Here is a 25,388-nt window from a genome sequence, read left to right as displayed (position 1 = left end):
AATACAATACAGTTTGTTGTTAATCATTTAAATATTTTATTAAATAATAAAAGGTCTTAGCATTTGTGGACAGAACAATGCTCTCTGGTGGAGATGTAGAGCGAGGGAAAGAAACTATATTTGAACAACCAGTAGTGTTGTTACAATGCTAAAATTTGAAACTCAAGTTCGATGCTTGGGAATAGACTCAACACGCAATACCAATTTTGATACCATGATGATAATAACACTCTTTATTTAGACAACAGAATGTGATTTTCCACATTAAATGGTAGGACTCTTTTCTCTTCCCATGTGTGTACTCCCTCAGTGTGCAGTAGGTTCATAGTGATCCACGGGTGTGTACTAGTCTGTGTCATCATTATAAACTTATTCAGGAAAGGTTCATTTCTTTAGTATCAATACAGGCTGAAATGAGCATCTAGTTTTGATACTAGTTTTATTATCGATTAGTATCAGATTTTTGATACCTTTTACAACCCTAACAAATGTGGGTCACTACAGAAAAGGCTTTATTAATGCTCTTAGCATCTGCGTTCAAAGGTCAAGGTAAATAGAAATCTTGAAACATTATTGTCTTCATTATGAAGTCATTTGTTACAGTGGGTTTGCTTTTAAAGACTAAGGTTACATTGAGGACCCAATGTCATGATTTTTTTAGTGACAGCTTCTTAATTATTTCATCACTATTTTAATGGCACACATATTACAAAATTGTACTCATTATTTTAAAACTACCACTACTAATTAAATGTATATTTTGTTCATCACTATATGCAGTCTATGGGCAAAATATTAGGACTGTTGTCAAAGACGTGGACTAAGTGAGTGTGACGTCCACCCACAGCGTTGGCTCCAAATTCACCCCCATAACTGCTAGTCTCGATGAGCTTCGTTTGGACAGAGCAGAGTTCCATATTTGGAACTGTGACCGCGAGTATCATAGCAACTAATGAGCCAGAGTGCTAATGGTAGCAGAAGAAACTTTAGTGAAAGAGGGCAGCTCATTGTTCTGTTATTAATGTTCATATCTTGATTTAGGAACAAAACAGCGAAATGACAACACCAGGATCATGTAGAGCCTTAATACAAATATTTTAAGTGACAATAACAGAAGCAGTTACAAAGAGGGGTGATGATTTTTCAATGTAAAGTGAACTGGAGCCGGAACAGCACCCGTGACCACTTCCTACTGTGTTAGCTATGTGTCCATTTATATATACAGTCTGTGGTTTTATGATTCTGAAACTCATGGACAGATGTGATAGAAGATGCTTTGTGGGTGTGTGAAATTCCTTCTAAACCTCGGTTCTTCAGATGGTGCCATTGGCGGGACACGAGAGCTCACTGATTTTGTGGTTCAGTTTCTGATTGGTCCAGTCCCTGGTGATGTCATCGAGGTGCGAGTCGAAATCCACGAGGGTCATGTGATCACCGGTGTCCAATAGCTGAGATGCAACAGCCCTGGTCTCCTCCCATTGGCGCATCATTATCCTGAAAGCAAGTCAAATGTGTCAGATGCCCTCCCATCCTTCTGTATCCCTGTAGTGTTAGAATGAGATGGAGGCAGGTCAAATGTCTCTAGTGAATCTGCAAATGGTGTGGTGTAGTTGGAGAAATGATAATGAGCAGAGCCAGAGGAGCAGAAAAGGAGCAGAGTTGTATCTTACGTGTGCTTATCTTTGAGCGTCCATCTTGAATCCTTGCGTTCATACATGACGATGGGAGGAACCCTGTAATCTGCAGACATTTTACTGCCATCGAGCTACGGACCAGAAAAGAGAAGTATTTACTAAATGAAAACATCTACTTCACCATCAATTACACTATGTCCTGTACTCCTTGCACTGGCTCCCTGTCCAGTTCAGAATTCATTTTAAAATTGTGACGTTTGTTTTTAATGCACTCAATGGTCTTGCACCTTCCTACCTGTGTGAGATTTTGACCCCTCACCAACCCAGCAGAGCTCTACGATCTGGCGGGCAACCTTCACCGGAGGTCCCCCGGTCCCGGTGCAAACAGTGGGGCGATCGTTCTTTTGCAGTGGCCGGTCCAAAACTCTGGAACTCTTTGCCCATTGAGTTACGTTCCATCGCTGACCTTCCTTTGTTCAAAGCCAAACTTAAAACCTACTTATTTAGAATGGCTTTTAACACTTAATAGCCTTGTGACACTTTGTTTATTTTAATGGTGTAATGTGCTTTGTTGACCTATTTGTATGACGTTTATTGTTTTTTATCTTGTTTTTAATGTTGTACAGCACTTCGGTCGGCTTTGGTTGTTGGAAGGTGCTATAGAAATAAAGTTTGATTGATTGACTATGAACATACAAGAGCAGTGTTTCTCAACTGCAGTGAGCTCCTTCAGGTGGCACTGGGACAAGCTCTAAAGTTTGACTCATGGGTTTGACTCATTTACACTTCATTTTATCTACTTTTATCCTCCTCTGAATCATTTCTTGTCTAAAACTACAGTGGAATTAATGTAGTCCACTTTTAGACCTGGTTTATTCCTAGACTGGACCTGGAATAGTCCTGTTATAGACCTGGTTTAGCTCTGGTGGTACTTGGAAAGCCAAATCTTTTCTTTGGTGGTACTTGGTGTGTAAAGTTTGAGAGGCACTGTTCTAGGGTTAATTGACTAATCGTGACTAGTCGACTGTAACACAATCCTGGTCATACTTTGATAATCATAATCGTTCTCTGGACTAAACAGACATGAAAACACCTTTTATAACAAAGGCTGTGGCATTATTGTATAGAAAAGAGTAAACATTTTCTGCTTTTCATTGATAATACACTTTATTTGTAAATAATCTCCATCTAGAAGCCTTCAGTCTCCATATTTCCACCTCTATTTGGTTAAAACTGTATTAAAAAAGTCTCAGTGTACAAAAGAAATGACCATTAGAGCTGCAACTGATTATTTTAGTAGTCGACTGATCTACTGCATATTTACATGTACATTTATTCATACGACAGTAGGTTCAGTAGGTTATAGAGGTTATGCAGATGACATCAAAACATTCAAAATATTCAGAATCAGTGGCAACATTATCTGAGAGTAAATGGTGAGTAATTCTTCTGTAAATGCTCCACACACTAAAATGTGAAAGAGCTGCTACAGTTTAAGAACAAATATACAAGTCTCCAACTTTGATCAATATTTAGTTTGTACCTGACTCTAAAACAAGACAATCAAATCACCAGAAGAAAACCAGAGAAGAGTGAGACCACAGGGACACTGCAGACACACTCACACTGATACAGACTTGGGTCAGACGCAGATGAATTGTACGTTTCTCTCTTTAAATCACATGTCTCCGAGTCGTGTGTTGAGGAAATTCATTGTTGTGGGTGAGTTGAAGTAACATTTATCTCCTCCTGTCATTAGCTAACACGCCAACTACTACTAACTACACTCTGCACAGTCAAAACAACAGAGGAGCTACTGTCACTTTCCATTTTACCGTATAAAGATAATTTGAGCTAAAAAAGAATAGCTCCATGGGCAAAAATGAGGCAATAAAAATCAGATAAACACATGTAGTGTGTTGAGCTGCTCATAGTTCTGCCCTGGTCAGAATGAGGAGGGGCGCTTTTCAAATAAAATCATGTCAGTGCATTACCTCTATAGAATGAACTCACCATTAACAAAACTGCGCCGTCAAACTGTTCAGCTATTTTATCTGCGATCTTCAGAGCACATGGAGTTGGGCTGTGGAAGAAAGAAACAAGTTTTAACTAATAAATAAAAGACATACATTAAAGGCAATATATTATGATTTATTTCCATCTTTGTTTGGAAACTTCAGTATTACACATTTTAAAGCAAAACTGGAACTTTCTGGAGGTGGCATGTCACGTTTGAATGATTCCATGGAAAGAGAAAGTTAAATCCATATATATAATGGAATTTTATAGACAAACGAAGAAAATTTCCATGATGACAAGCAAGTAAGAGGTTCGTGGATATGCAAGCCCGCTCACAATAAGGACACAGGTTTTTACTACATTTTTCAGAGCAGTAAAAACATCACAAATGAAAAAGAACATGCTCATATTTTAGTCTATTTTTGGCTAAAAAGTTACACATGGGGCTTTAAATCTCTATCATGATGATTATTTAAGCCATAATTGAAATCACGATTATTTGAAATCATTTTTTACACTGTCATACCTGAGGAAAAATTAGTAGAAGTTGTAGTGGTATAATTAATGGTATAATTAATACCTGCTGTCGGAAACGCAAGCATTGGCTTGATAATATCCCACAATCCTTTGCTGCGTCTGTGAACACCAAACGTCGACCTAAACACAGGAGTAAAGTTTGTCAAAAATAAGTTAAATGGTAGTTTTATCATTAACTCTCTCCAAAGCTTTTTGTTGCTGTTGCTTTGAGCAAAGCAGTTATTTGTTGAATTAGTTTGAACTTGATTGTCCCTGTAGTGAAATATGTCCTCTGCATTTGAACCGTCCTTCATTGTCTCTGGATCAACCTGCAGGGCTCTGCCCGGGGAGCCATTTCCAGATTATGAGGTAGGATTTGATCAGGAGTAATTACTGGAGGGTCATTCTAGTCCAGGTTTAACAAAATTGACCTAATAACCTTCAAAATGGAATTGAAATCTGTACCTTTGCCACCAGGTGTCATCCAAGTCCTTGTTTTGCATTTGTAGATTGAATCAGAAAAGCTTGCCATTAGGACTGCAAAAGCTCTGTGAATATGGGATGTTTTTACAATCTTTCATAGGAAGCTTAAGTCATGCCATCTGAAGACATCCTGATGGGCAATATTTATGGAAAAAAAAAAGCTTTTTCAACAAAAACACTGAGTACAAGTTACAAATTCACTAGTATTTATTTCAGGCAGTTTTTTGGGCAGCTAAGAGGTCCTTGGGAGCATAGAGTCAAATGTCCAGTCAGGAGGAAGGGACAGTCTGTTATAATCGGTCATTCGAAGTGATGAAGTTTAGGAAGAGTTATTTTTAAGTTAGTAAACGGGATATGGTTAAGGTTAGGGTTTGATTAAGTTTCCTCATCTTTATGCTAAGGTGGGGAAAATGGCTAAGGTTTAGGTTTACATGTTAAGTAGCTTTAAAAAGCTAATTTGTCACCCACTAGCCTTACCTCAACTTACACTAGAAAAGAAAACAGAACAGTACAAAAATATAACATTTTAGACTTGTTTATAGCTTCAGACAGCCACAGATTACCATGAGCTACATGTTAGTTAGTCTAGTCCAGATAGACAGAAGTTATCTAACTAACCATTATCATATAGAGTTCTAGCTATCCTCAGTAGTGCGTGTTTCTGGTCTCATTTTGGTCTAATATCTGAGTCATTCAGCTTCTTCTTTCAAGGCAGAGATGGAGTCTGTGCGTTTAAGGATTAGCTGATTGCTAAATTAGAAACCACAGAAGTGCTTTAGAGATATGGTGCGATACAGAACAAGGAAGAATGCTAGAAACTAAATCAGTGCAAGCAACCCACTTAACCTACTAGCTCTGTTGTTTTGCCCTCACTGTATATTTGGTATAGAGCTCAGGGTTGTGACATCACACATCAAAGAATGATCAGAGATTTAAAGATGCTAGATACCAGCCTTAGCATTCATTCAGATGTCGTCACTAATGTTGACACTATAGAGTGGTGTATTTACCAGTAGTGACCCAGAAGTTTATTGTGGTGTTCCAGCGAGCTCTCGTTTACTTTTGTGAGACTTGTTAGACTTAATGTGTGTTTTATTTTAACACAATCTGACCAGAAAGAGTGGGTTTAGCTGGAACTAAAAAAGGTGAGCTGATTTGTGCTTGCTAATATTTGCCAACAGTCTTCCAAAGAGTCACTTTCACCATTTTTGCTTTAATCTCCTAAAAAAGGACCATGAACTCTCATACTGATCACAGGCTTCTGAACATTTGCTTTTTAAATCAATTATGTATTATTCTCAAGTTTTCTGACCATTTTCAGACTTTTTTGGCAGTGCTCGTTAATGTGTGCATTGTGTCTCCATGGTAACTGTTGTACGTTCCACCATAGACATACATACAGAACACCCTCAATGTAAAGTATCAGTATTATTGTTCTTGGTTTGTTCATTAACAATAATAATTGGCAATAAAACTTATTCTAAAAAAAATAGTATGTGACTAAAAATGCAACATTAGGGGTAAAAAAATATTAGAAGCTTTACAATTCCCAGCCCATGTGGGGTCTTTCTGTGTGGAATTTGCATGTTCTATCCTGTGTCTCTGTGGAGTGACTCTGTTTCCCCCCATTAATCCAAAGTGTTCACTTTAACCTAATCATTCAGCATGATCTTCCTGTCCAGGATCCTGGCTCAGGTCTGGAGGATCATCCAGTTCAGTACTCGGGCAGATTTTGTTTGTGGAGAAAATGTTTTTTTCAAAACATGCAGCCTTTGCTCTCACTGCCAGCTCAATCCTTGTTATCTTGACCAGAGGCATAATACTCCCTACAATGGAAGCATAGCCAGACTAGGCTGCACTAGACTCGACAGCTCTATCATGTGTTGAGGGTTCATGTCTCCGGAACCTGGGTCCTGTGCTGATGTAAATAAACTTCTCTTGCATTAGAACTCCAGCGTCACACCTCTTTTCTTCAAAACTCTGTCTACTACAAGTCATTCGGCAACACTAATTGCATCTATTCATATTTTGATTTGATTGCAGTTAATCTTGCAGCCCTGCTCCTGACCAGGACCCTGGGTCTACTCTCGACAGGTTTAATCCTGAGACACTGAAGGATGAGTCAAATGCAGAGGGCTATTGTGTTCACTGTACCTGTGTGAGGGCGAGCTGGGTAATGGGGGCCAGAGACAGGTGTGAGTGCAGGAGCGGCACACAATCTGTGATACAGACAGCGCCCCCTGTGGAGCTAGAGGAGAGCAGCAGGCCGTTTACGCTGCAGCGAGGAAACAGCGCAGCGTGAAGGTACATCTTTACATAGGCTTGACAGGACAGCTCCACCTCCCCCATGCTGACGATCGATACAGGGTACACTACTGGAAAAGAAAAAAAAACAAACAAATAATGTCAGATGCCCTCCCATCCTCCTTCTGTATCCCTGTGTATCAGATGTCCTCCCATCCTCCTATGGGAGCAGGTCAAATGTCTGTAGTGAATGTGTAGTTATGGTGAGGATGGAGAAACACAGAGGGAGACTGGACCTGTCACTTACAGAAATAATCAGGGAAACATTTGTAGATCTGACTTCAGGAGATTTGTCGTGTAAATAATTACATACTCTTAATGGATACAAGAATACAGGCAAAATAATGATTAAATGATCTAAAATGTTGTAGCTTTCGTGGCTGTAGTGTTTGGACAGAAGTCTATGTCCTGTACATGTTTATCACAGCAACTGACCAATGACACAATTACTCATATTTATTTGAAACCGAGATCTCAATGTGTAGTTTATACAATCATACTAATATATATTTTAAAAAGGGAGCCTTTAACGTAAATACAGTGAAGTACCCATAATGCACCGAGCGGTTAGCATTAGCATATTAGCAACACTCAAAAATGCAAATTCTAACTTACGGGAAACGGGTCAAAACACAAACTTTGCCTCGACGGGTAGCCTGCGCGTGGATGTGTGCTTCACGTTAGCAAAGGGTAATCGTTCATAGATGATTTTTGATGTATAATTTCAGAAACATCGGCACTGGATTAACGGAGAACCTGAACAGACCAGGAAATGAGTGTCAGGGTAAGTCCCGCCTACAAGTTAAATGGCGACAAGTGATTGGCTGTCTGGAGAGCGCACTGGTTTTTGATTGGATGAAACGCGTGTTTTTCATTCCTTCAGCAGGCAGGCCTGACAGCGCTCCTACTGGACTGGATGGGGGAAAAAAAGAGTTTTAGTAGTCGTTTTGCTGTTGTTTTCACTACTTTTTATGTCCATTAAGATATTTACCTCACGAAATAAATCTCGTTACATTGAAAATCATATTTGTAAACCAGTCAATCTGCAGTCATATTGTTATCAGGACATAACCTGCTTAAATAGAGGGTTTAAAGGTCACGTGACAGAGCAGCCTCTTCAGTTCAGAACTGAAGAGGCCTCTTGGATCAGCAGTCAGACTTCTTCACTCACTACAACACAGATTTGTAAGTAAAAAAAACTCACTTCTTGAATCAGTGAAACAAAACAAAAATAAGTTGAAGATTTATCTTTTTAATATTCTCTAACCTAATGAAATCCAGTATTAAAATACATATTACAATACAGTTTCTCCTTAAAACAGTGTGTGCATAATATATAATCAATAAAACAGAAACAACTACATTTTCACAGATTTTTTGGTTAAAAATAGCTAAAGCTTACAGTTCAGATATAAAGGCTGGACAGGGTTCTTTTTAAGGTTTGGCCTTTAAAACAGTGGCAAAAGCATAAATTATTGCACAGTAAAACTTGGTCTCCCTACAAACACAAATAAAATCAACATAAACACAGACCAAAAATTATTAACTTTACATTATACTAACAATTTTTCAGGGAAACAGTCCATTCAACTTAATCTGACTCCTCAGGTGAAAAAACCCTTTAAAAGAGGCTACAGGAAATTTAACTCCTCACTCCTCACTGATGAAGACTTCTGCAGTGATGTTATTGAACTGTTAGAAACAATCTATTCTGACAAAAATCTTAAGGGTTTTATTGATAAGTGGGAATTCTTTAAATTCAAAATACGCCAAATTTCTATTAAGCATAGACAATTAATAGCTAAACAATGTACACAGAAAGAAACCGGTATTGTAAAGGATCTAAACCAAATTTGCTCGAAACCTCATTTTGATGATAAAACAACGAAAAAGTATTCTTCATTGCTCCCTTGATGATTTTAACACTAAAAAAGCCAAAGGAGCATATCTTAGATCTAGAGTAAAATGGGTGGAGCTCGGTGAAAAAAGTACAGCATATTTTTGTAATTTGGAAAAGAAAAGGCAAGAAAGAAATGCAGTTCAAAGGTTTATATTAATGATCAACTTTGTACTGACCCTCAACTGATCTCCACAGAAATCTCTTCTTTTTATAGCAGCTGTACACGTCATCTTACTCTAAAGCTCACACCGACTCCATTTACAAAACTATTAAAGATTTAATCCCCAAAATTGATAATAGTTTCAAAGAGATCTATGAAGCAGAAATAACTATACAAGAATTGGAAAAAGCGTTTGGTTGTTTGTCCAAAGATAAAGCTCCAGGTTGTGACGGGCTGACCAATAATTTTTAGAAATTCTTCTGGGATCACATCAAAGATCTTATTTTCAGAATGCTCTAAGACGTTCTAGAAAATGGCTCCCTCAATCATACTATGAAACAGAGAATGATCACTCTTATCCCCTCGCCACCTTGACAATTTAAGCCCATTTAACCCTCTTAAATAACAATTACAAGCTGGTTATGAATCTTTTTTGTGACGTGATGCCCGGCAGGGAAGGCACTTCAAAAATCACTGACCTATAAAGAAGCACCAGACTAGACCAGAGTTTCTCTGTAGAATAAAGTTGTTCTGGCTTGACAGGCCAGTAAAGTGCAAGAGATAAAAATGTTTCATCCTATTCCCATTAGAAAGATTAAAAAAACATGGAGTAGTAAATGCATAAACACTTGTCCTGAATGTATAAAATATATTTACATATCTATATATCTGACCTTACTACATTGTGACAAAATTGTCAATTGTTTTCTGCTATCAAAACTAAAATCTTTAATACTGTCCCTGATATTTAAAATTAGGGTGTAACCAAACCCTGTGTTGGTTCACAGTGGTTACAGGATGTCATGTCCAGTCTAAAGCTAGAAAAAAAAATTAGAGTTTCATTCAAACAAAATCAGTGCATTTGAGAAGACATGGAGCCGTTTCCTATAGCTGTGCCCAGCTCTTACAGCATCTGGTGTAAATACTCTACCTGTGCAGTAAACATATCTTAATTTAAAAAAACTAACAAAAGTAAGTCCACTCATACTATGGCTTGGCTCATCCTCAAACCTGTGTGTCCTCGTTCATAGTCAGAGACATGTGGTTCAGGCCATTTCTATGGCAATGACCATTCTCATGTTGATTGGATGTAGTGACTTCTCCATTTTGTGGTCTTCCAGCGCCTTGTACTTCAACCTGAAAAATATATTAAATGAAATAATAACACTCCTAGGCTCATATGCAGACATGTGCCAAACTGGAGCTGTTGTGAGCTGTTAATCAGTTCATATAGCTTGTACACATCAACCAATCCAAAGCAGTGTCTATTTAATAAAGGTGATTTGACGCTGGAATATAAACCAGCCAGGTCATATGAAGGCTGTTTTCACCTGGACCAGTCTGTGGAGCTATGAGCGTGCTTGTGGAAAAATATCAAAAGAAAATTAAATTCTGTCAACTGGACAAAACTTTTGAGAGGTGGTTTGAGAGGGGAGCTAAACAGGCTACTTTTGTTAGGAAAGACAATCCATCTTTAAACAGGAATGGGAGCCTTAGACATCATCCATCTCCTGTTTATAACTCCATCCTTAGACCCAAATCAAGGAAAACCACAGGTATAGCCAGTATGCTAATAGCTGTGAGAGCATCCATTAGGGACCTGAATGATTATGCAAAATACAATTATATGAGTGTAGGTCAATTAACCTAGCTAACAAACAGACACTGTATACAAATAGGTGTGTTAGTTTCAGTGTAGTTAGCTCCTCCCTTCAGACAGCTATAAAGGCAGTGTCCAGCAGTAATCTGACCAGAACTGAAGAAGCCATTTGGATGAGCAGCCAAACGTCTTCATTCAAAAACTTTTGTCCAGGTACAGAATTGATATTGTTTTTGATATGTATCTTATCTGGACGACTGAGGAACAATGCAGACTGTTCAGTGATTGGCTGTAGGCTGCTGAGCTTTTCCACGTGAGCTGAGACACTTTTAAAACCAAACTAAAGATAATTAATCTAACAGGCCTAAATGTGACACCAAGTGATCAAGAAATATGCACATTATCAAGGCATCTGAACCCTGTGTTTGCAAAATGGTGTAACATGAAGCTCTTTAATACAAACAAATCAGGTCACACCTAGTCCTGGTTTAACCTCATTGTGACAAAATTGTCAATTGTTTTCTGATATCAAAACTAAAATCCAAGTTTAGCCCTGGTCTAGTCCTAGTTCAGTCTTGGTTCAGTCCTGGTTTAGTCCCATTTTAGCACTAGTTTAGTATCTTACTATCTCAATAAAAAGGGTAGACTCACCTTGTCATAGGCCTTGCGTCGAACAGCATCTATTTTTTTCTGCTTATACTTTGAAAAAACAAACAAACAACATAACACTGTAAAGTCCAACACTTATCATGGCCATTCGGCCTTGTCAAACCCTGATCTCGTCAGATCTCAGAGGCTAAGCAGGGTCTGGTCAGTACTTTGATGGGAGACGTTTGGGAATTCCACGTGCCACAGTGGGGTGTTGTGTACTTAGGTAAGGCACTTCGCTCACACTGCCTTGTATGAATGTGCTGTGTGTGAGTGTTGGTGGGGGTCAGAGGGACTGATTGTGCAGATTGGCTGCCTCACTTCCATCAGTATGTCCCAGGACAGCTGTGGCTACCACAGTAGCTTACAACTCTGAGTGTGGAGTGATTGAATAATGCCCTGTAAAGTACTCTGGGTGTCTTCAAAGGCACTATATAAATACACTGTTTAATTTATTAATGAATTGGCCCAGACGTGTCTACTGATTAAAAACCCATTAAACATTTAGTACCTTCTTAAATATGAAGAAACACGCTGGAATCAGAATCAAAACTGTCAAGATCCAGAGGTATTTGAGGTAAGAGCTGTCTTCTTCAACTGCAAAACCATAAAATAAAGAACAAATATGTAGTCAGTCTGAAAAGGTACAGTATCAGAATCTTTAAGTACATGTGACAGGTTTTGAGTTTTTCCAAAAAGGTTTGCTGAGTTACTGCCTGTGCTAAGTATTTATCATAGTTTTACCTTAGTTAAAAAAAATACAGGAAGTAGAACTGAGCTGTAAAACACAAACCCTCTACCTATCAACTCTCATCAATTCTATCCAAAATTCAAGGACAATTTATTCAGAGGGAAGACATTTTCCTGATCATTTAAACATTGATTAACCTTAATCAGTTGTTAATATTGTGGTTGCTAGGTAACAGTTATGGAATTACCCCTGAGTATGTCACATGTCACATAATGAAACAAAACACAACTCCAAGTATGTTTTTGATGAGGTAACATTGTAACATTGCTAAAAGCTCATAGGCATCAAATTTGTGTAATATAGGACCTTTAATGTCGCTCTATGCTCATACACTCTACTTACTCTGGGGTCTGATTGTATCCACTCTCCAGCTGTAGGGGGTGCTAACATTGCAGGTGTAAAGTGTAGAGTTGAGTGGGCCAGAGAGGGAGCTGTAGACCGAGTAAAGTCCATCCTCTGAGACATTCACTGAGGTCTGAGGCTGTGAGCCAAGAGAGGGAGGGCTCCAGGACACTGAGGGTTCGGGGTAGACTCTCTCAGACCTACAGACGAGCTGCTGCCCCTGCTGCTGCAGAGACACCTGCAACACTGGAGCTACAGAGAGAAGGAGAGAGAGAAGAAGAGACAAATAATACATTTAGATTTAAAAGGTTGAACCACAGACTTTATATATAAATGGAAATAGCTAGCCACCACGTCCTAAAAAGGAAGGGAGCACAGACATGGTTTCTTTGAGCTCTAGCTCCAATTCACTTTACACTGAAAAACTGTGGCCCCTCTCTTTGTAACTGCTGCTGTCAAACTCATCATTTTGGTCTTAAAGTGTTAGTATTAACCCGCTGTACATGATCCTTCTTTACCAGAGGTCGCTCCTGGTACTGTTAACATGAGGTTTGATTGACAGCGTTGCTAGGCACCCATCCCCTGCCAAGCCAGTGGTGAAGGTAGTGAATTACATGGAAGCATTGTTCTTACTGTAGGCCAAGAACAATGCAGCCAATCAGTGGCCACACTTCCCCTGCCACTCTGTCAAAAATAAACTGGTATAAGGCGGAAAGGGGCATTACCTTCAACAACCTCACTCCTGATTGGCTTTTTGGTTTTGCGCTCTGATGTCCAAATATGGGCCTTGATTGCAGGTTAGCCGCTGTAACTGCTAGCCTTGATTGGCTTCATTTGGTTGTGACATTGTCCAATTAGGCAACTTAATAATTTAACCTGTTTAACTCTTTTAAATGTGTTTATTATGTGTTCTGGCTGTGGCCACTAGACGTGCCGAGAAGAATTGATTCTTAAAAGGATCGCGATTCTATGTCTTACCAATTCTGGATCAATTTAAAATTCTCAAAAATCTATTTGATGTTAATAACAGTGTTTCCACTACAATAAAATGCCCCTTTACAATTCACCTGACAGTGCCTCTGGAGATTCACATAGAGTGGCCCGGCGCAGTATGGATCGCTTTATCTAAGGTGTGGCTACACAAGATACGAGATGATTGGACAAGAGAGAACACAGACTCAAGATGACAAGAAGTAAATATAAACAGAAAATAATAATAATCTCCACCAAACGTTGACTTGATCTTGTGATAAACTGCTGTATTTCCAGTGATGGGAACTTAAAGTCACAAAACAAAGCATGAATGCAACAGCAGCTGTTTAGATCATTATGCACATCCAGTGCATAATGTGTCCAACATGAGCCAAACCCACTGTATTACATGAAGAAGTTTACATGTGACACAGAGGAACAGAGAAGTGAAATAAATGCAGAAAAAGCAGATGCTGAAAAGAAAGCAGTGTAGTGTTTACGCTAGCTTTAGCCATGTCCCACAGCGCCACAAACTAAACGCCTTTTTGTCAGTTGCTGAGATCGGCCTAATAATTACAAATATAATTCAAATACAACTATGATTTTATTTATTAAAAAAACAAACAAACAAACAAACAAAACAAAAAAAAACATCTGCATTGTTGTGTGACGGCAGTGTCTCGCAGAGGAACTGGACACAGAGCGAAAAAAAACACGGCTGTGCAGCACCAAACATGCCCACTCCAAGACTGCTCCAAGCGAACCGTGCCAGTGCAGAAGAGGCTGTGGCGACCTCATGTCCAGATAACAACTATAACTTTAGTTAAAACTAGTTTGTTACTAAATGAGTTGTTGATTATATCAGTCATAATTATTAGTTAGTCGTTTCTGCCTCATTATAAGACCTGTGTAAGAGTAATCCAGGTGGACTTACAGTATACTTTGAGGTGGACCTGGTGCCGAGTCGTCCTCAAGTCTGTTTTCACATAACAGCGGTACACTCCTTCATGCTGTACTTCAACCCGTGTGAGCCTTAGCACAGCTCCATCTGCAGGATCCAGCTTCAGGAAGCTCATATTCCTGAATTCATGTCGCAAATGTCTCAAGTCTTCGGGGTAATATACAATCGGGAAGGTTACATAATCCATACGGATCCAATAGGCCTCTTTTATATTTCCTGTGAATGGACAGGCCAAAGAGCAGTTCTCTTTCAGAGCGCAGGACACAGAACGCTCTGTAACACAGAAGATGTTCATGTTATTATGAATTTGACAATAATCTCAACTGAAAAAACTACACAGATTGATCTGTTTGGGTTAAGAGAGGCAGGATCTCGGCAGAAAATTTAGAGGTGGTTGGATCATGGAAAATGAAGGAGATGTGAGTGGAGTGTCTTGCCCAGAGACACAATAGCAGAATGTACTGGGTGAGGTTCAGTCTATTTTAAACAACAGCTTTATTTATAAAGCGCTTTTCATACAAAAAATGTAACACAAACTGCTTTACAGTGCATAAAAAAAAAGGTTCTACATTATGCAAAATTGATTCTTAAAGCTTTAAACCATGTTCTAATACTGTTACCTCCTCAAAAACAGACCTGGAGTTGTGTTTTGTTTCATTCACACATGTTTGAGTAACACTTTATTTTTAGTCTATCTACATGTCCAAAGCTCCAAATCACAAGGTGGAACAGAGTGTTTTCTATTTGAGAGAAAAGCTCAGCCTACATGTGAGAATGAAACAAAACACAACTCCAGGTCTGTTTTTGATGAGGAAACAACATTAGAACAGATCACCTTAATGTTAAGTTCATTCACTAGTCATCTGACCAACTTCAACATTAGCGTTGATTAAAACAGCTTCGATCTTATTTTATACACATAACTTTCTTATTTATATATAAAAGAAATATAGAGAATAAATCCCACAGCAGTTTTAAATACCTGGCCCCAATAATACAAAGCAAGACTCAAGTGTTAACCTGGGATGGCTGTAGAAGTCTGTGGAAGAAGAGTGGCTGAAACAGAAGATAAAACAGTCATTAGAAAAATTATATTTCAAAGTCCTAACACATTTCTATTCATTGACAAAACCGGGACTAACCCAAGACCAAAAAAACGGGACTAAAAGCAGACTAAACCAGAACTCTATCTGAAAGTTTGCCTTTATTACATTTTAGAACATAACAAACATCATGCAAAAGCCGACATAATTATGTTAGAAATGTTGCCAAATTAATTACAGTACAAGGGCTCAGGATTGTGCCGTTACAGCCATAGACTGTGTGTACACACGTGGACAAAATTGTTGGTACCCTTCAGTTAATGAAAGAAAAACTCACAATGGCCACAGAGTTTAATTTTTAAATAATTCTGTTGAAGCATGGTTGAAAAACAATGTCTGACTTTCATTTGTTAAATTGCATAGAATTTTTATTTATTATTACTTTTGTCAGATTTAAGTTATTTCTGTGACCATTGTGAGTTTTTCTTTCATTAACTGACAGGTACCAACAATTTTGTCCGCGTTTGTATCTCTGGACTTGGCTAACCTGCTAGCCACATTACAAACAGGAAGTGAATCTTAGCATGTTTCTGGCTCCATCGACTCTGAAAAAACATCTCCCCTCTCTCTGTAACTGCTGTTAGTCTCGTCATTTTGGGCTTAAAATGTTCATATTAACCTGCTCCTAGTATTTTCCCTATTTTGTTTGTAAATCAAGATATGAACATTAATAACAGACAAGTGAGGCGCCTTCTTTTCCCGAGGTCGCCCCTGCTAGTGTTACCAACAGTTCCTTGTTACCTTCAACAGCCTTGCTCCTGTTTGGCCCTTTGGTTGCTATGATACTCGCAGTCAGAGTTCCAACTATAGAACCCAGTTGCAAATTCACAGCTATAACTGCTCTACCCTCAATGAACTTCATTTGACTGGAGCCGAACGCTGTCGGTGACGTCCACTTCTTTATACAGTCTATAGTTACAGCTCAGAGAATTTTCAGTTAGCAGGTTTCTCCATGGCTCTTTTGTTCATTTTAATGTTTTTTTCCAGTGCATTACTATGAACGTTTGAAACATCTTGCCAATAAAACGTACACTTCTTGACATTCCATCGTGAGCACTATGTATTTTGTTTTGTTGTGCAAAATTCACTCACCAAAGACTAGAGTGGTTACAATAGTCACAGCCAGCTTCATGCTCCCACCTGCAAAAATATAATCAGACATTTAAAATACTGGAAAAATAATCATCAAGTCTGCACACCGGAGAAAACATATATGTATATACATAACATATATACAGAGCAGGGGGCATGTACCAGTGGCAGTGAACAAGGAGTTGATCAGCAATACAGCTGTTCACAGCAGGCTGACAGGACTGCGCCTGCGCATTGAGGCTTGTAGCGGCCCACGTGCACCGCAGCCACTTCTGTTTTGATTTGAGTCTCCACAGTAAGAAGTAGTGCAAGTGTAGCCGCTTTCCTCTCGCTCCATCGGGACGCACAGGGCTCTAGTCCCGGCTCAACGCCATAAAGACGAAACATAGAAACAAACTTTGTTGTGGACTTAGCGGGAGGGTGATTTATACGCGCTCCCCGTCTACTATGAGTCAAATGAACGACTTTAACACGCGCAGATTATGGCGCAGGTTTATAGATAATCATCGACTTGACGTGCGCGAGAAGTTGTCCCATTAATGCGGTAATGGTGGAGAAATGCTATGTGTTACTAATCCCAACACGAAACAAAACTCTCCTCCAGCCCAGTGTACAGCATCCCACCAACCGAGCCCGGGATCCTCCGCCTTTTATAGTTCTAACTAAACTTTTAAATGATGTTCCGGAGCTCTGGGATTGGGAGCTCACGTGGTAGACGGCTGTACCACGGCTGTTTCAACTCCTCTCCTAAATGAAGCCAGGCCCATCATGGAAGGCGTTTTCTTTCTGAAGTATTATTGTATTTAAGAAGGATGGAGACTGAAGTGTGAAGAACCGGGTAACTTTAATACATGTCCAGAGCATAGGTAGTGTTACATATATCACTCCGCGTAGCGCACTATATTCTTCGTATACAAGACATATTCCAACACTTTCCCTACTCAACACATGCTTCGAAGCCTCTATACGAACGTCACATCACTAAAATAAAACAAACAAAAAAACTAAACTATTACATCATTAGTAGTACTGCACCCCCGGTACGTGACGAGAGTCCATAAAGGTAACAACTGGTTAAGGATGTCAAAGTTTTAGTGAAAAGCTGTGATCCGCCGTCCACTTGTGCCATGAATGAAGGCAGCCTATGCGCACCAACAAACAAGAAAAAAACACACTACAAGAGATAACAACCATGCTACAAGAGCCAAAGAATTATGCTACAAGGGCAAGAGCCAAAGAATTATGCTACAAGGGCCAAAACCATGCTACAAGAGCTTGAACAAGAGCCTGAGCGCGGAGGTAAAGTCATTATTATTATGTTAAAACAAGCCTCATTCTTCAACAAGAACACGAACGCAACATATAAAAGGCCGATATTAATGCAGTATTGTCATATTGTGTCATATTGTCACGTATTTTATCAGATTCTTACTGGATGATGTTGTGTGATGCTGCTGATGTAGCTCCAGGGGGACGCCGCGCTGACCTTGTCCACTTTGAAGAAGTTTTTAATTCAGCAGAAAGTTCAGATGTGGAGCTCCCGCACAGTTCAACAGCTTCAACAGATCACGAAACGTATTTGTAACCCAGGTGACAAATCCTGTATATCTCTTTTTCTCCCATTTCTCTCTCTCCTGTTGTTCCAGCCTATATTTTGTCTAAGTTGCCAAATCACGCGGTACTTTTAGTCATTCTCGCGGGGTTTTCGCGTCATTACATCACATGGTTCATTCTAGCCAATCACAGTGAAGGTTCCGTGGTCACGTGATACGACGGGGCCAACCGGAGTTATTATCATACCGGTGCTAGCTGGGTGAGGGGAGAGGCGTGTGGGGAAGGCTAACGGAGAGGCGTGCTGCAGGGAACCGTTTGCTGTGACTCGCACACAAGTCAAAAAGGGCTGTGTGTGATATATCTGCGGAACCGGTCAGGTCTTTGACCCCGATGGCGAGCTAGTGAAGAAAGTCTACAGCGTTTACCTGTCCTAAGAGAGACGCTGACCTGTCCTAAGAGAGACCGCGTCGCGGAGCACGCGCCGCGGAGCACGCATCGTGGAGCACGCGTCGCGGAGCCGCACTTCTCCCACCGGGCTGGTAGGGGGCTCTTGGCAGCCCATCATACTCTCCCAACACACCCACACCCATTGCTCTAATACACACACCTGTGGAGACTCTCCTGGAACTCTTTTGCACCTACCTCTCCCAGATGGGGCTTTGAACAGTGTGTGAGCTGGGTAGACATTGATAAGTTACCTTTTTGCACATTAATTGGACTCGGACCTTTTCAATCTAGTGCAATAATTGCGGAACTCTGACACATGGCACTTTAACAATTATTGACTCTCTTGGTATTATTGCACTGCCATTATTGGTTTTGCATTGAATTATTTTTTGAATTGTTTCAAGCGCTTGCTGATTGTAAATACTTACTGCACTTTTGAATGGCCATTCATGTGAACTGTTTGTCTTAAATGTTGCATGTCATTTATTTGTAATGTATGGTACCAACCAAACTCAAGTTCAGTCTCCTGTCACTCCCTCCTAGAGCGTTCTCTAGTCTTCTGATTATTAGCCCATTAACCCTTTCTTACCACATAGCGACTGCACCATAGTATTGCCTCACTGCTAATTGATCACGTAGTTGCTACATATTACTACGACTACTATTACTACTTCTACTACTTCTACCATTTCTAAAGTAAACCTGCACTGGTGTACTATTTGGCCGGTGCAGCTCTCATTTGATTTGTCAGTAGCTGAGGCAGGACGTGCGCTGGAGATGTGCGCTGGAGATGTCCACCCCGGTGTGGGGGATGGGCGGACACCCGGCTGCACCAAAACTCGCATTTTGCTTCAAAAAGAAAAACAAAACAAACTATTAAATGCCATGTCTAGTCTTACAGCTGCTCATCAAGTGCTGCAACACTTTCTGACGTCCTAATGTTTTCTCGGGACAGAAAAAGGACCTCTAAAGAGAATAAATATCTAGCCAATGCTAGGCCTGTGTATGGCTTTCAGTGGAGACCATTTGGGGCAGAGTACACAAACATGTAGGGATGCCACCCATCCACATTTCTTCTGCTTTCCTTTGTGTGTCAAATGTACATCCCTTTAGTGAGTGTAATTAACACGTTTTGGTCCTTCTTGACAGACTACACAGGACAAAGACCAGCTATAGAAAGTAATCAACACCATTAAAACAAATTCAGAAGACAGAAGGATCGTTATGTGTGGCTGGAACCCTAAAGGTACAGCCCAGCAAAAAGCATTCATTAATCCAATATTGCTGTACTAATTATTACTATATTATCTGTATTTCTTTTACAGATTTGCCGCTCATGGCTCTTCCTTCATTCCACGCTCTTTGTCAGCTCTATGTGTGCGATGGTGAGATGTCCTGTCAGCTTTATCAGCGCTCTGGTGACATGGGGCTTGGGAGTACGTTTCAGTATAACCTATGAACTTCTAATGTACATGATAACCCACATCACAGGACTAAAGGTAAAGCTTAAGTTCTTTGACTCTGCATAGAATTAATTGCAGTAAGTGCAATGTATTCTCTTCATATTTATTTCCTTTCAGCCTGAGGATTTTACCCACATCTACATCAATCACAGAGGCTCTTAAAATACAGGTGGGTTATTTGGAAAGAATTATTCAAATTCACGACTTCAATATTGGTGTCAACAACTTCATATACATTGCAGCTTTAGAGAGAAATCTACTCCTTTACCAAACTCAAGATCCTTCGAAAGCTGGAGTGTATGGATGACTTCTGCACAGAAGACTTTAAAAACTGACTACAGCCCTCGTCCTGTCATCAAAATGCAGATGGATGTTTAAAATCTTGAAGTAAATCTTGTGTAAAGATTGAACTTTTAAGCTATTTTTAATTCCACACTTGTCCATCTGGGTATTGGTGTTTCACAACAGAGGACTCCACCATCTCACAAGAATATCCAGGACTCTGAAAATGACAATAGAAATAACAACACCGTTATGATTTTAAATAAACACAGTCTGTTTTACCTTTGGTGGAAGGTAGTGTGCATTTTCAATTATAACTGGGCATGTGAAATGCTCATGTAGATGGTCCACATATTCACACATCCTATAAAAAAAAAAAAAAAAAAAATATATATATATATATATATATATATTTGGTTAAAAATGCATAAAACAAATAATACAAAATAGAAATATAAAGTACTCATACCTGTTGCTGAGGTCTGCAGATATGCAAATGTAGTCGAACAAGATTAGGTGCTGGACAAGTTCACACAAACCAACTCCTCCAGCGTGCGGACAAACGGGCACTGAGGAATCACATTAACAATTTTGCAAGCTGACTTTAAACTTACTTTTTACATTTTAGTTACTGTACCTTTAAATTTATGTGCCATCAACATCACGGCAAGGTTCTCATTCACGCTGCCCAGTCGACAGCTGTCTATTTGGACAAACTGCAATGCTGAAGCCTGGAGGAACTGCTTGAACATTACTCTGTTGTGACACTAGAGAGAAATCGGCATGTCACTGAAATGTACTGCAAGTTTAGACATAATGTAGCCAGTCTTAAATCTGACCTGCTCCCCTGTGGCAACTCCGATTCCCAGTGGAGCCAAAGCCTAAAAAACATAACCAGTTTAAACCATAGTGTTTAAAGGACCTGTATGTACTTGATTTTAATTTATTCTAGTCAAAATAAAGGCTCTTCACATCATGCATCGTATAGTAAATGTGATTAAATAACATGTCATTTATCTATTTGACACTTCTTTATGACTTGTCGGTCATGGTATATTCTCTAGAGTGACAAAAAGGCTTAAAGTAGGTGAAGAGTGTGCAAAAAAACACATTATCCCAGACAGCTGTTTTTGTGTCACTGTGCGATATTAAGGAGGCAGAAAGGACTCAAACTAAAACATGCTCCTGACTCATAGACCTGTCACGATAGCATGAAGAAGTTTGATATATTGCTTAAGTAAATATAGACCATAAACGATAATACTGATGCTATATTCAGGGACTGCAGATGGAAATTAGCTACTTAGCTATAATCTGGTGCAGAACATCTCTGTTTTATGCTTAATGTCTCTGTACATGGTCCCTTAAATAAAGACTAATCTAAACTAAACTATTACGCCATTGACACAAAAACCCAAGAGCAGATTTAACCACAAAAACTATTAAATCTACAATATAAACTGAGCTACAATAAATAAACAACAGAATGAAACACTTAAGTCGTTAGTTTGCATCTGTAATGAGTCATAGACGATATCAAATTTCATCATATAGCTAAAAAATAACCAAATATTCCAGTAGTGCAAAGAAAATGTACACACAATAAATACTGATCCGTAAAAATATTGTTCTATTTTTTGAACCATGAGTCAGTAGGCCTGTCACCATAGGCTAGTGATTATGGTGACAGGCCTACTGACTCATGGTTCAAAATCAGGTAGAGCACCTTTAAGTATTAATATCAATATGAAGTCAGTCTCACTTTGGAGATGGCAGCGTGTCCCAGGATGTCGTCTGGAGAAGTGGGCTCCTCAATCCACAAAGGTCTGAACTCGGACAGCTTAGAAACCCAGCTGATCGCCTCGGACACATCCCATCTCTGGTTGGCATCTATCATCTGCACAAGTGACAATAAAAATATGCAGAAATTTGTAGAGGCTGTAAATTAGTAATCAGTTACATTTACTTTTTGAAGACATTGCATACTACAGTAGCTATTGCACTGTATGCACAAATCCTACCTGAGTAAAGGTTTAGTCTATTGTTAAGAAAATACCATCATTTTTGTACATATTTCTGTCTTGTCTGGCCGATTGTACATGCAATAGTAACTACCCAGTACTTCAGAAGTATTTTTCACTGATTCTTTTATTCTTATTTTTGGCCTCTAACATCTTACCAGTGTGTTTTCTGGTCCAATCATCTCCCTTATGAGACGGCAGCGGCGTTTATCATCCTCCAGATCTGCCCCAACCTTCACTTTAAACTTGGTCCAGCCCCTTTGAAGAGCATCTGTGCACAGCTTTTTAACCACACATGTGATTAAATGAACAGTAAAATGTGTATGTAATAGATTATAAATACATTATTATTACCTGTTTGAGCTGTTCATCAGGGTATCCTAACCAGGCACAGGATGTGGTGTATGCAGGATAGCCCTCTTTCAGCATCTGCTGCTCTGGAAGGCAACACAGTGAAGTGCACACAGGTAATAAATGCGTAATATATATAAGTGTGTATTATTAGAGTGGCCATGGAGCACAGGAGCCCATTATGCGGGGATAAGAGGCCAAGTCTGCACATCGTGTCTTAGACTGTTCACCTCTCTGCCGTTTGCCCTCTTGTGCTTTCATCAGGATGTCTGAATGAGATAAGCAAAAAGGCTTTAAGGAGAGAGCACTTCTTTCAAGTAACGTCAGTGAGTTACAAATCAGCCTCACCCAAAGCCTCATCCTCTGTCAGTGCATCAGTGATGTATCTGAAGTCGATGCATGACACAATCTGCTTCGGTTCCTGAATGAACAAAAAAGGTGTGATTTTCTCCCTCAAATCCACATTCAGCTCAGTAAATCTGTCTGTGACTCACCATGTCCACCAGGAGCTTCCACAGAGGCTGTAAGGACACATAAGTGTGTAGTGTTGTCATGGATATGTCTGGTCTGTATATATGTGTGTCCATTGTTGAAATATTGCCATACCTTTCCTTCAGCTCGTGCCCACAAGTCCCACACAGCGTTCAGTACAGCAGCTGTGGCCAGATGAATGACCCCTTTCTCCGGACCCAACTGTTAAACATTTGCATTAGGATTTAGGCTACAATATACAAAAACACATCTGTAGTATGTATATATGTTTTAATTAATTAATTAATTGCCATAAATAAAAAAAAATCTACCCATCTCATCTGGCTGTCACTGCTCAGGAGGCGGTAAAATCCTCGAAAGTCTCCTACAATATCATGTAAAGACTTTCCAATGAGCAGGCCTGACAGAGCTCTGACTGCACACACCACTGCAGAGAGGACACAGGGCACTGGTATCACAGCTGTAATAATAGTACTTCACATGTACAGTAGGTTCAGTCTGGGGCTATAGTATGACCAGTAGAGGGCAGCAGGCTACAGTTTACTGTGCTTAACGTCGTCTACAAGAGAAGACATTTTATTAAAGAAAGTTCCAAAGGTGAACATAAACAAGGCTCGTCCAGCTCAGTGAAGCAGCAGAGTGAGTCTCACCAACGTCAGTGCCTTTGCCCAGAGTGAATGTGAGGCCAAACCCTCTCACATCACTGTCTGTATGAATAACAACATATGCAGCGGAGTAATCCGGGTCAGTGTGCTGCAGAGACACAAATATGTGGAGTTAATACATTATTAAACAGTTGTGTACAGTGCAGAGGTCTGGGGTATGACTCCGGTGCAGGCTGTGTCTACAGAGTAACTCACCATCGCGTCTGAGCCGTGCTGCTCCACAGACGTGGGGAATCTCACGTCTCTGACTGTCAAGCCAATTATTTTGTGCAACATTTTCTAGATAAAAGCTTTACAGTTGAACTCTGCTTCTTCCACCTCGCTACACTGTCTGGATTAACCCCGCCCACCTCCAGCTGACACTAGTTCACAAAACAAACGCACATTTAAAGAGACAAATCAAACAATATGCAGCAGATGCAACATGCAACTTACCGCCACATGTCCCACTCGCTGGGAGTGTAATATGTGATGCATTTATAAAAGGGTAGTCTACTTTATAATAAACAAACATCATAAATGACCATAACACTGCAGTTTAGAAAGGAGAAAATGGAAATATGTAACATGGCAAAACTAACATCTTAAGTCCCACGAGGCACATTTAGGGTTGCTTGTGTTCCACAGTAAAAACATAGTAGAAACACATTAATGATGTGTACTTTATGGTTGGTCATGATTTCAATTCATAAGGGTCATCAAACTCTCTCCACTGTGAGCTCTGAGGAGGTTGAGGAGGCCATGGAGGAGGACTATCAGTCAGCCTCGAAGAAATTCTGGCAAACCGTCCGACGCCTCAGAAGGGGGAAGCAGTGCTTCACCAACACTGTTTACACGTCTTCTGAGGAGGGAGCAGAGTTTGAAGACTCAGAGGTGGACTTGTCCATCACCCTGGCTGAAGTCACTGAGGTGGTTGGCAAACTCCTTGGTGGCTAGGCTCCGGGGGTGGATGAGATCCGTCCTGAGTATCTTAAATCTCTGGAAGTTGTGGGGCTGTCTTGGCTGACACGCCTTTGCAACATTGCGTGGCCGTCGGGGACAGTGCCTGTGGAATGGCAGACCCAGAGGGTGTGTTCCAACTACAGGGGAATCACACTCCTCAGCCTTCCCGGTAAGGTCTATTCCAGGGTACTGGAGAGGAGAATCCGACCGATAGTCGAACCTCGGATTCAGGAGGAGCAGTGTGGTTTTCGTCCTGGTCGTGGAACACTGGACCAGCTCTATACTCTCCATCGGGTCCTCAAGGGTTCATGGGAGTTTGCCCAACCAGTCCACATGTGTTTTGTGGATCTGAAGGCATTCAAATGTGTCCCTCGTGGTGCCCTTTGCGGGGTGCTTCGGGAGTATGGGGTCCGGGGCTCTTTGCTAAGGGCTGTCCGGTCCCTGTATGACCCGAGCAGGAGCTGTGTTTGCATTGCCGGCAGTAAGTCAGACCTGTTCCCGGTGCATGTTGGACTCCGCCAGGGCTTCCCTTTGTCACTGTTCTGTTCATTATATTTATGGACAGAATTTCTAGGTGCAGCCAGGGGCATGAGCTTTGGGTAATGACCCAAAGGACAAGATCGCGGATACAAGCGGCCGAAATGGGTTTCCTCCGCAGGGTGGCTGGGCGCTCCCTTAGAGATAGG

General features: G+C 40.2%; 3 protein-coding genes and 1 long non-coding RNA gene across 6 annotated transcripts; 1 reads left to right on the top strand and 3 right to left on the bottom strand.

The window, feature by feature from the left end:
- Window positions 1-15: 15 nt before the first annotated feature.
- Window positions 16-7,749, bottom strand: emc9 (ER membrane protein complex subunit 9). Its single transcript, XM_033985938.2, has 6 exons — window positions 7,572-7,749; window positions 6,807-7,027; window positions 4,234-4,310; window positions 3,648-3,717; window positions 1,671-1,765; window positions 16-1,494 (listed from the first exon to the last, which is right to left on the bottom strand). Exons 2-6 carry the CDS (start codon window positions 6,999-7,001, stop codon window positions 1,314-1,316), a joined length of 618 nt encoding a protein of 205 aa, XP_033841829.1. The 5' UTR covers window positions 7,002-7,027; window positions 7,572-7,749; the 3' UTR covers window positions 16-1,313.
- Window positions 7,750-9,827: 2,078 nt separating this feature from the next.
- Window positions 9,828-19,222, bottom strand: LOC129457245 (uncharacterized). 2 transcript variants are annotated; one of them, XM_055230217.1, is made up of 9 exons: window positions 19,189-19,222; window positions 17,918-18,041; window positions 16,486-16,533; window positions 15,311-15,346; window positions 14,264-14,563; window positions 12,358-12,609; window positions 11,776-11,861; window positions 11,268-11,315; window positions 9,828-10,153 (listed from the first exon to the last, which is right to left on the bottom strand). In XM_055230217.1, exons 3-9 carry the CDS (start codon window positions 16,523-16,525, stop codon window positions 10,022-10,024), a joined length of 894 nt encoding a protein of 297 aa, XP_055086192.1. In that variant the 5' UTR covers window positions 16,526-16,533; window positions 17,918-18,041; window positions 19,189-19,222; the 3' UTR covers window positions 9,828-10,021. The 2 variants fall into 2 exon arrangements, with proteins under 2 accessions (XP_055086192.1, XP_055086193.1); XM_055230218.1 differs by lacking the exons at window positions 11,268-11,315; window positions 19,189-19,222 and having other exon boundaries at window positions 17,918-18,054.
- Window positions 19,223-19,649: 427 nt separating this feature from the next.
- LOC129457246 (uncharacterized) lies at window positions 19,650-20,118 on the top strand. The gene is made up of 3 exons (XR_008649158.1): window positions 19,650-19,732; window positions 19,812-19,985; window positions 20,067-20,118. It is a non-coding gene; the product is annotated as an uncharacterized LOC129457246 (long non-coding RNA).
- enosf1 (enolase superfamily member 1) lies at window positions 20,038-24,118 on the bottom strand. 2 transcript variants are annotated; one of them, XM_033985936.2, is made up of 15 exons: window positions 23,956-24,118; window positions 23,746-23,848; window positions 23,407-23,522; window positions 23,210-23,296; window positions 23,098-23,124; window positions 22,952-23,024; window positions 22,834-22,872; window positions 22,607-22,689; window positions 22,411-22,533; window positions 21,994-22,128; window positions 21,071-21,112; window positions 20,869-20,998; window positions 20,701-20,800; window positions 20,514-20,595; window positions 20,038-20,451 (listed from the first exon to the last, which is right to left on the bottom strand). In XM_033985936.2, exons 1-15 carry the CDS (start codon window positions 24,034-24,036, stop codon window positions 20,374-20,376), a joined length of 1,299 nt encoding a protein of 432 aa, XP_033841827.1. In that variant the 5' UTR covers window positions 24,037-24,118; the 3' UTR covers window positions 20,038-20,373. The 2 variants fall into 2 exon arrangements, with proteins under 2 accessions (XP_033841827.1, XP_055086191.1); XM_055230216.1 differs by lacking the exon at window positions 20,514-20,595 and having other exon boundaries at window positions 20,105-20,451; window positions 23,956-24,078.
- Between the last annotated feature and the right edge of the window lie 1,270 nt (window positions 24,119-25,388).

This window comes from Periophthalmus magnuspinnatus, chromosome 20 (genome assembly GCF_009829125.3).
Source record: "Periophthalmus magnuspinnatus isolate fPerMag1 chromosome 20, fPerMag1.2.pri, whole genome shotgun sequence".
NCBI classification, from domain to species: Eukaryota; Metazoa; Chordata; class Actinopteri; order Gobiiformes; family Gobiidae; genus Periophthalmus; species Periophthalmus magnuspinnatus.
Note: the sequence above shows the minus strand (reverse complement) of the source record. Positions and strands in the feature narration are given on the sequence as shown.

Coding starts and splice junctions, on each gene's coding strand:
- enosf1 (XM_033985936.2), bottom strand. CDS start 24,036: ATGTTGCACAAAATAATTGGCTTGACAGTCAGAGACGTGAGATTCCCC. Junction 22,690..22,833: donor AGAGGGCAAACGGCAGAGAG/GTGAACAGTCTA, acceptor GTTGCCTTCCAG/AGCAGCAGATGCTGAAAGAG. Junction 20,452..20,513: donor CACACTACCTTCCACCAAAG/GTAAAACAGACT, acceptor TGTCATTTTCAG/AGTCCTGGATATTCTTGTGA.
- LOC129457245 (XM_055230217.1), bottom strand. CDS start 16,525: ATGAAGCTGGCTGTGACTATTGTAACCACTCTAGTCTTTG. Junction 14,564..15,310: donor GACTTCTACAGCCATCCCAG/GTTAACACTTGA, acceptor TCTGTGTTACAG/AGCGTTCTGTGTCCTGCGCT. Junction 11,862..12,357: donor GGATACAATCAGACCCCAGA/GTAAGTAGAGTG, acceptor ATGGTTTTGCAG/TTGAAGAAGACAGCTCTTAC.
- emc9 (XM_033985938.2), bottom strand. CDS start 7,001: ATGGGGGAGGTGGAGCTGTCCTGTCAAGCCTATGTAAAGATGTACCTT. Junction 3,718..4,233: donor GCTTGCGTTTCCGACAGCAG/GTATTAATTATA, acceptor TTTCTTCCACAG/CCCAACTCCATGTGCTCTGA. Junction 1,495..1,670: donor ACGCTCAAAGATAAGCACAC/GTAAGATACAAC, acceptor ACTTGCTTTCAG/GATAATGATGCGCCAATGGG.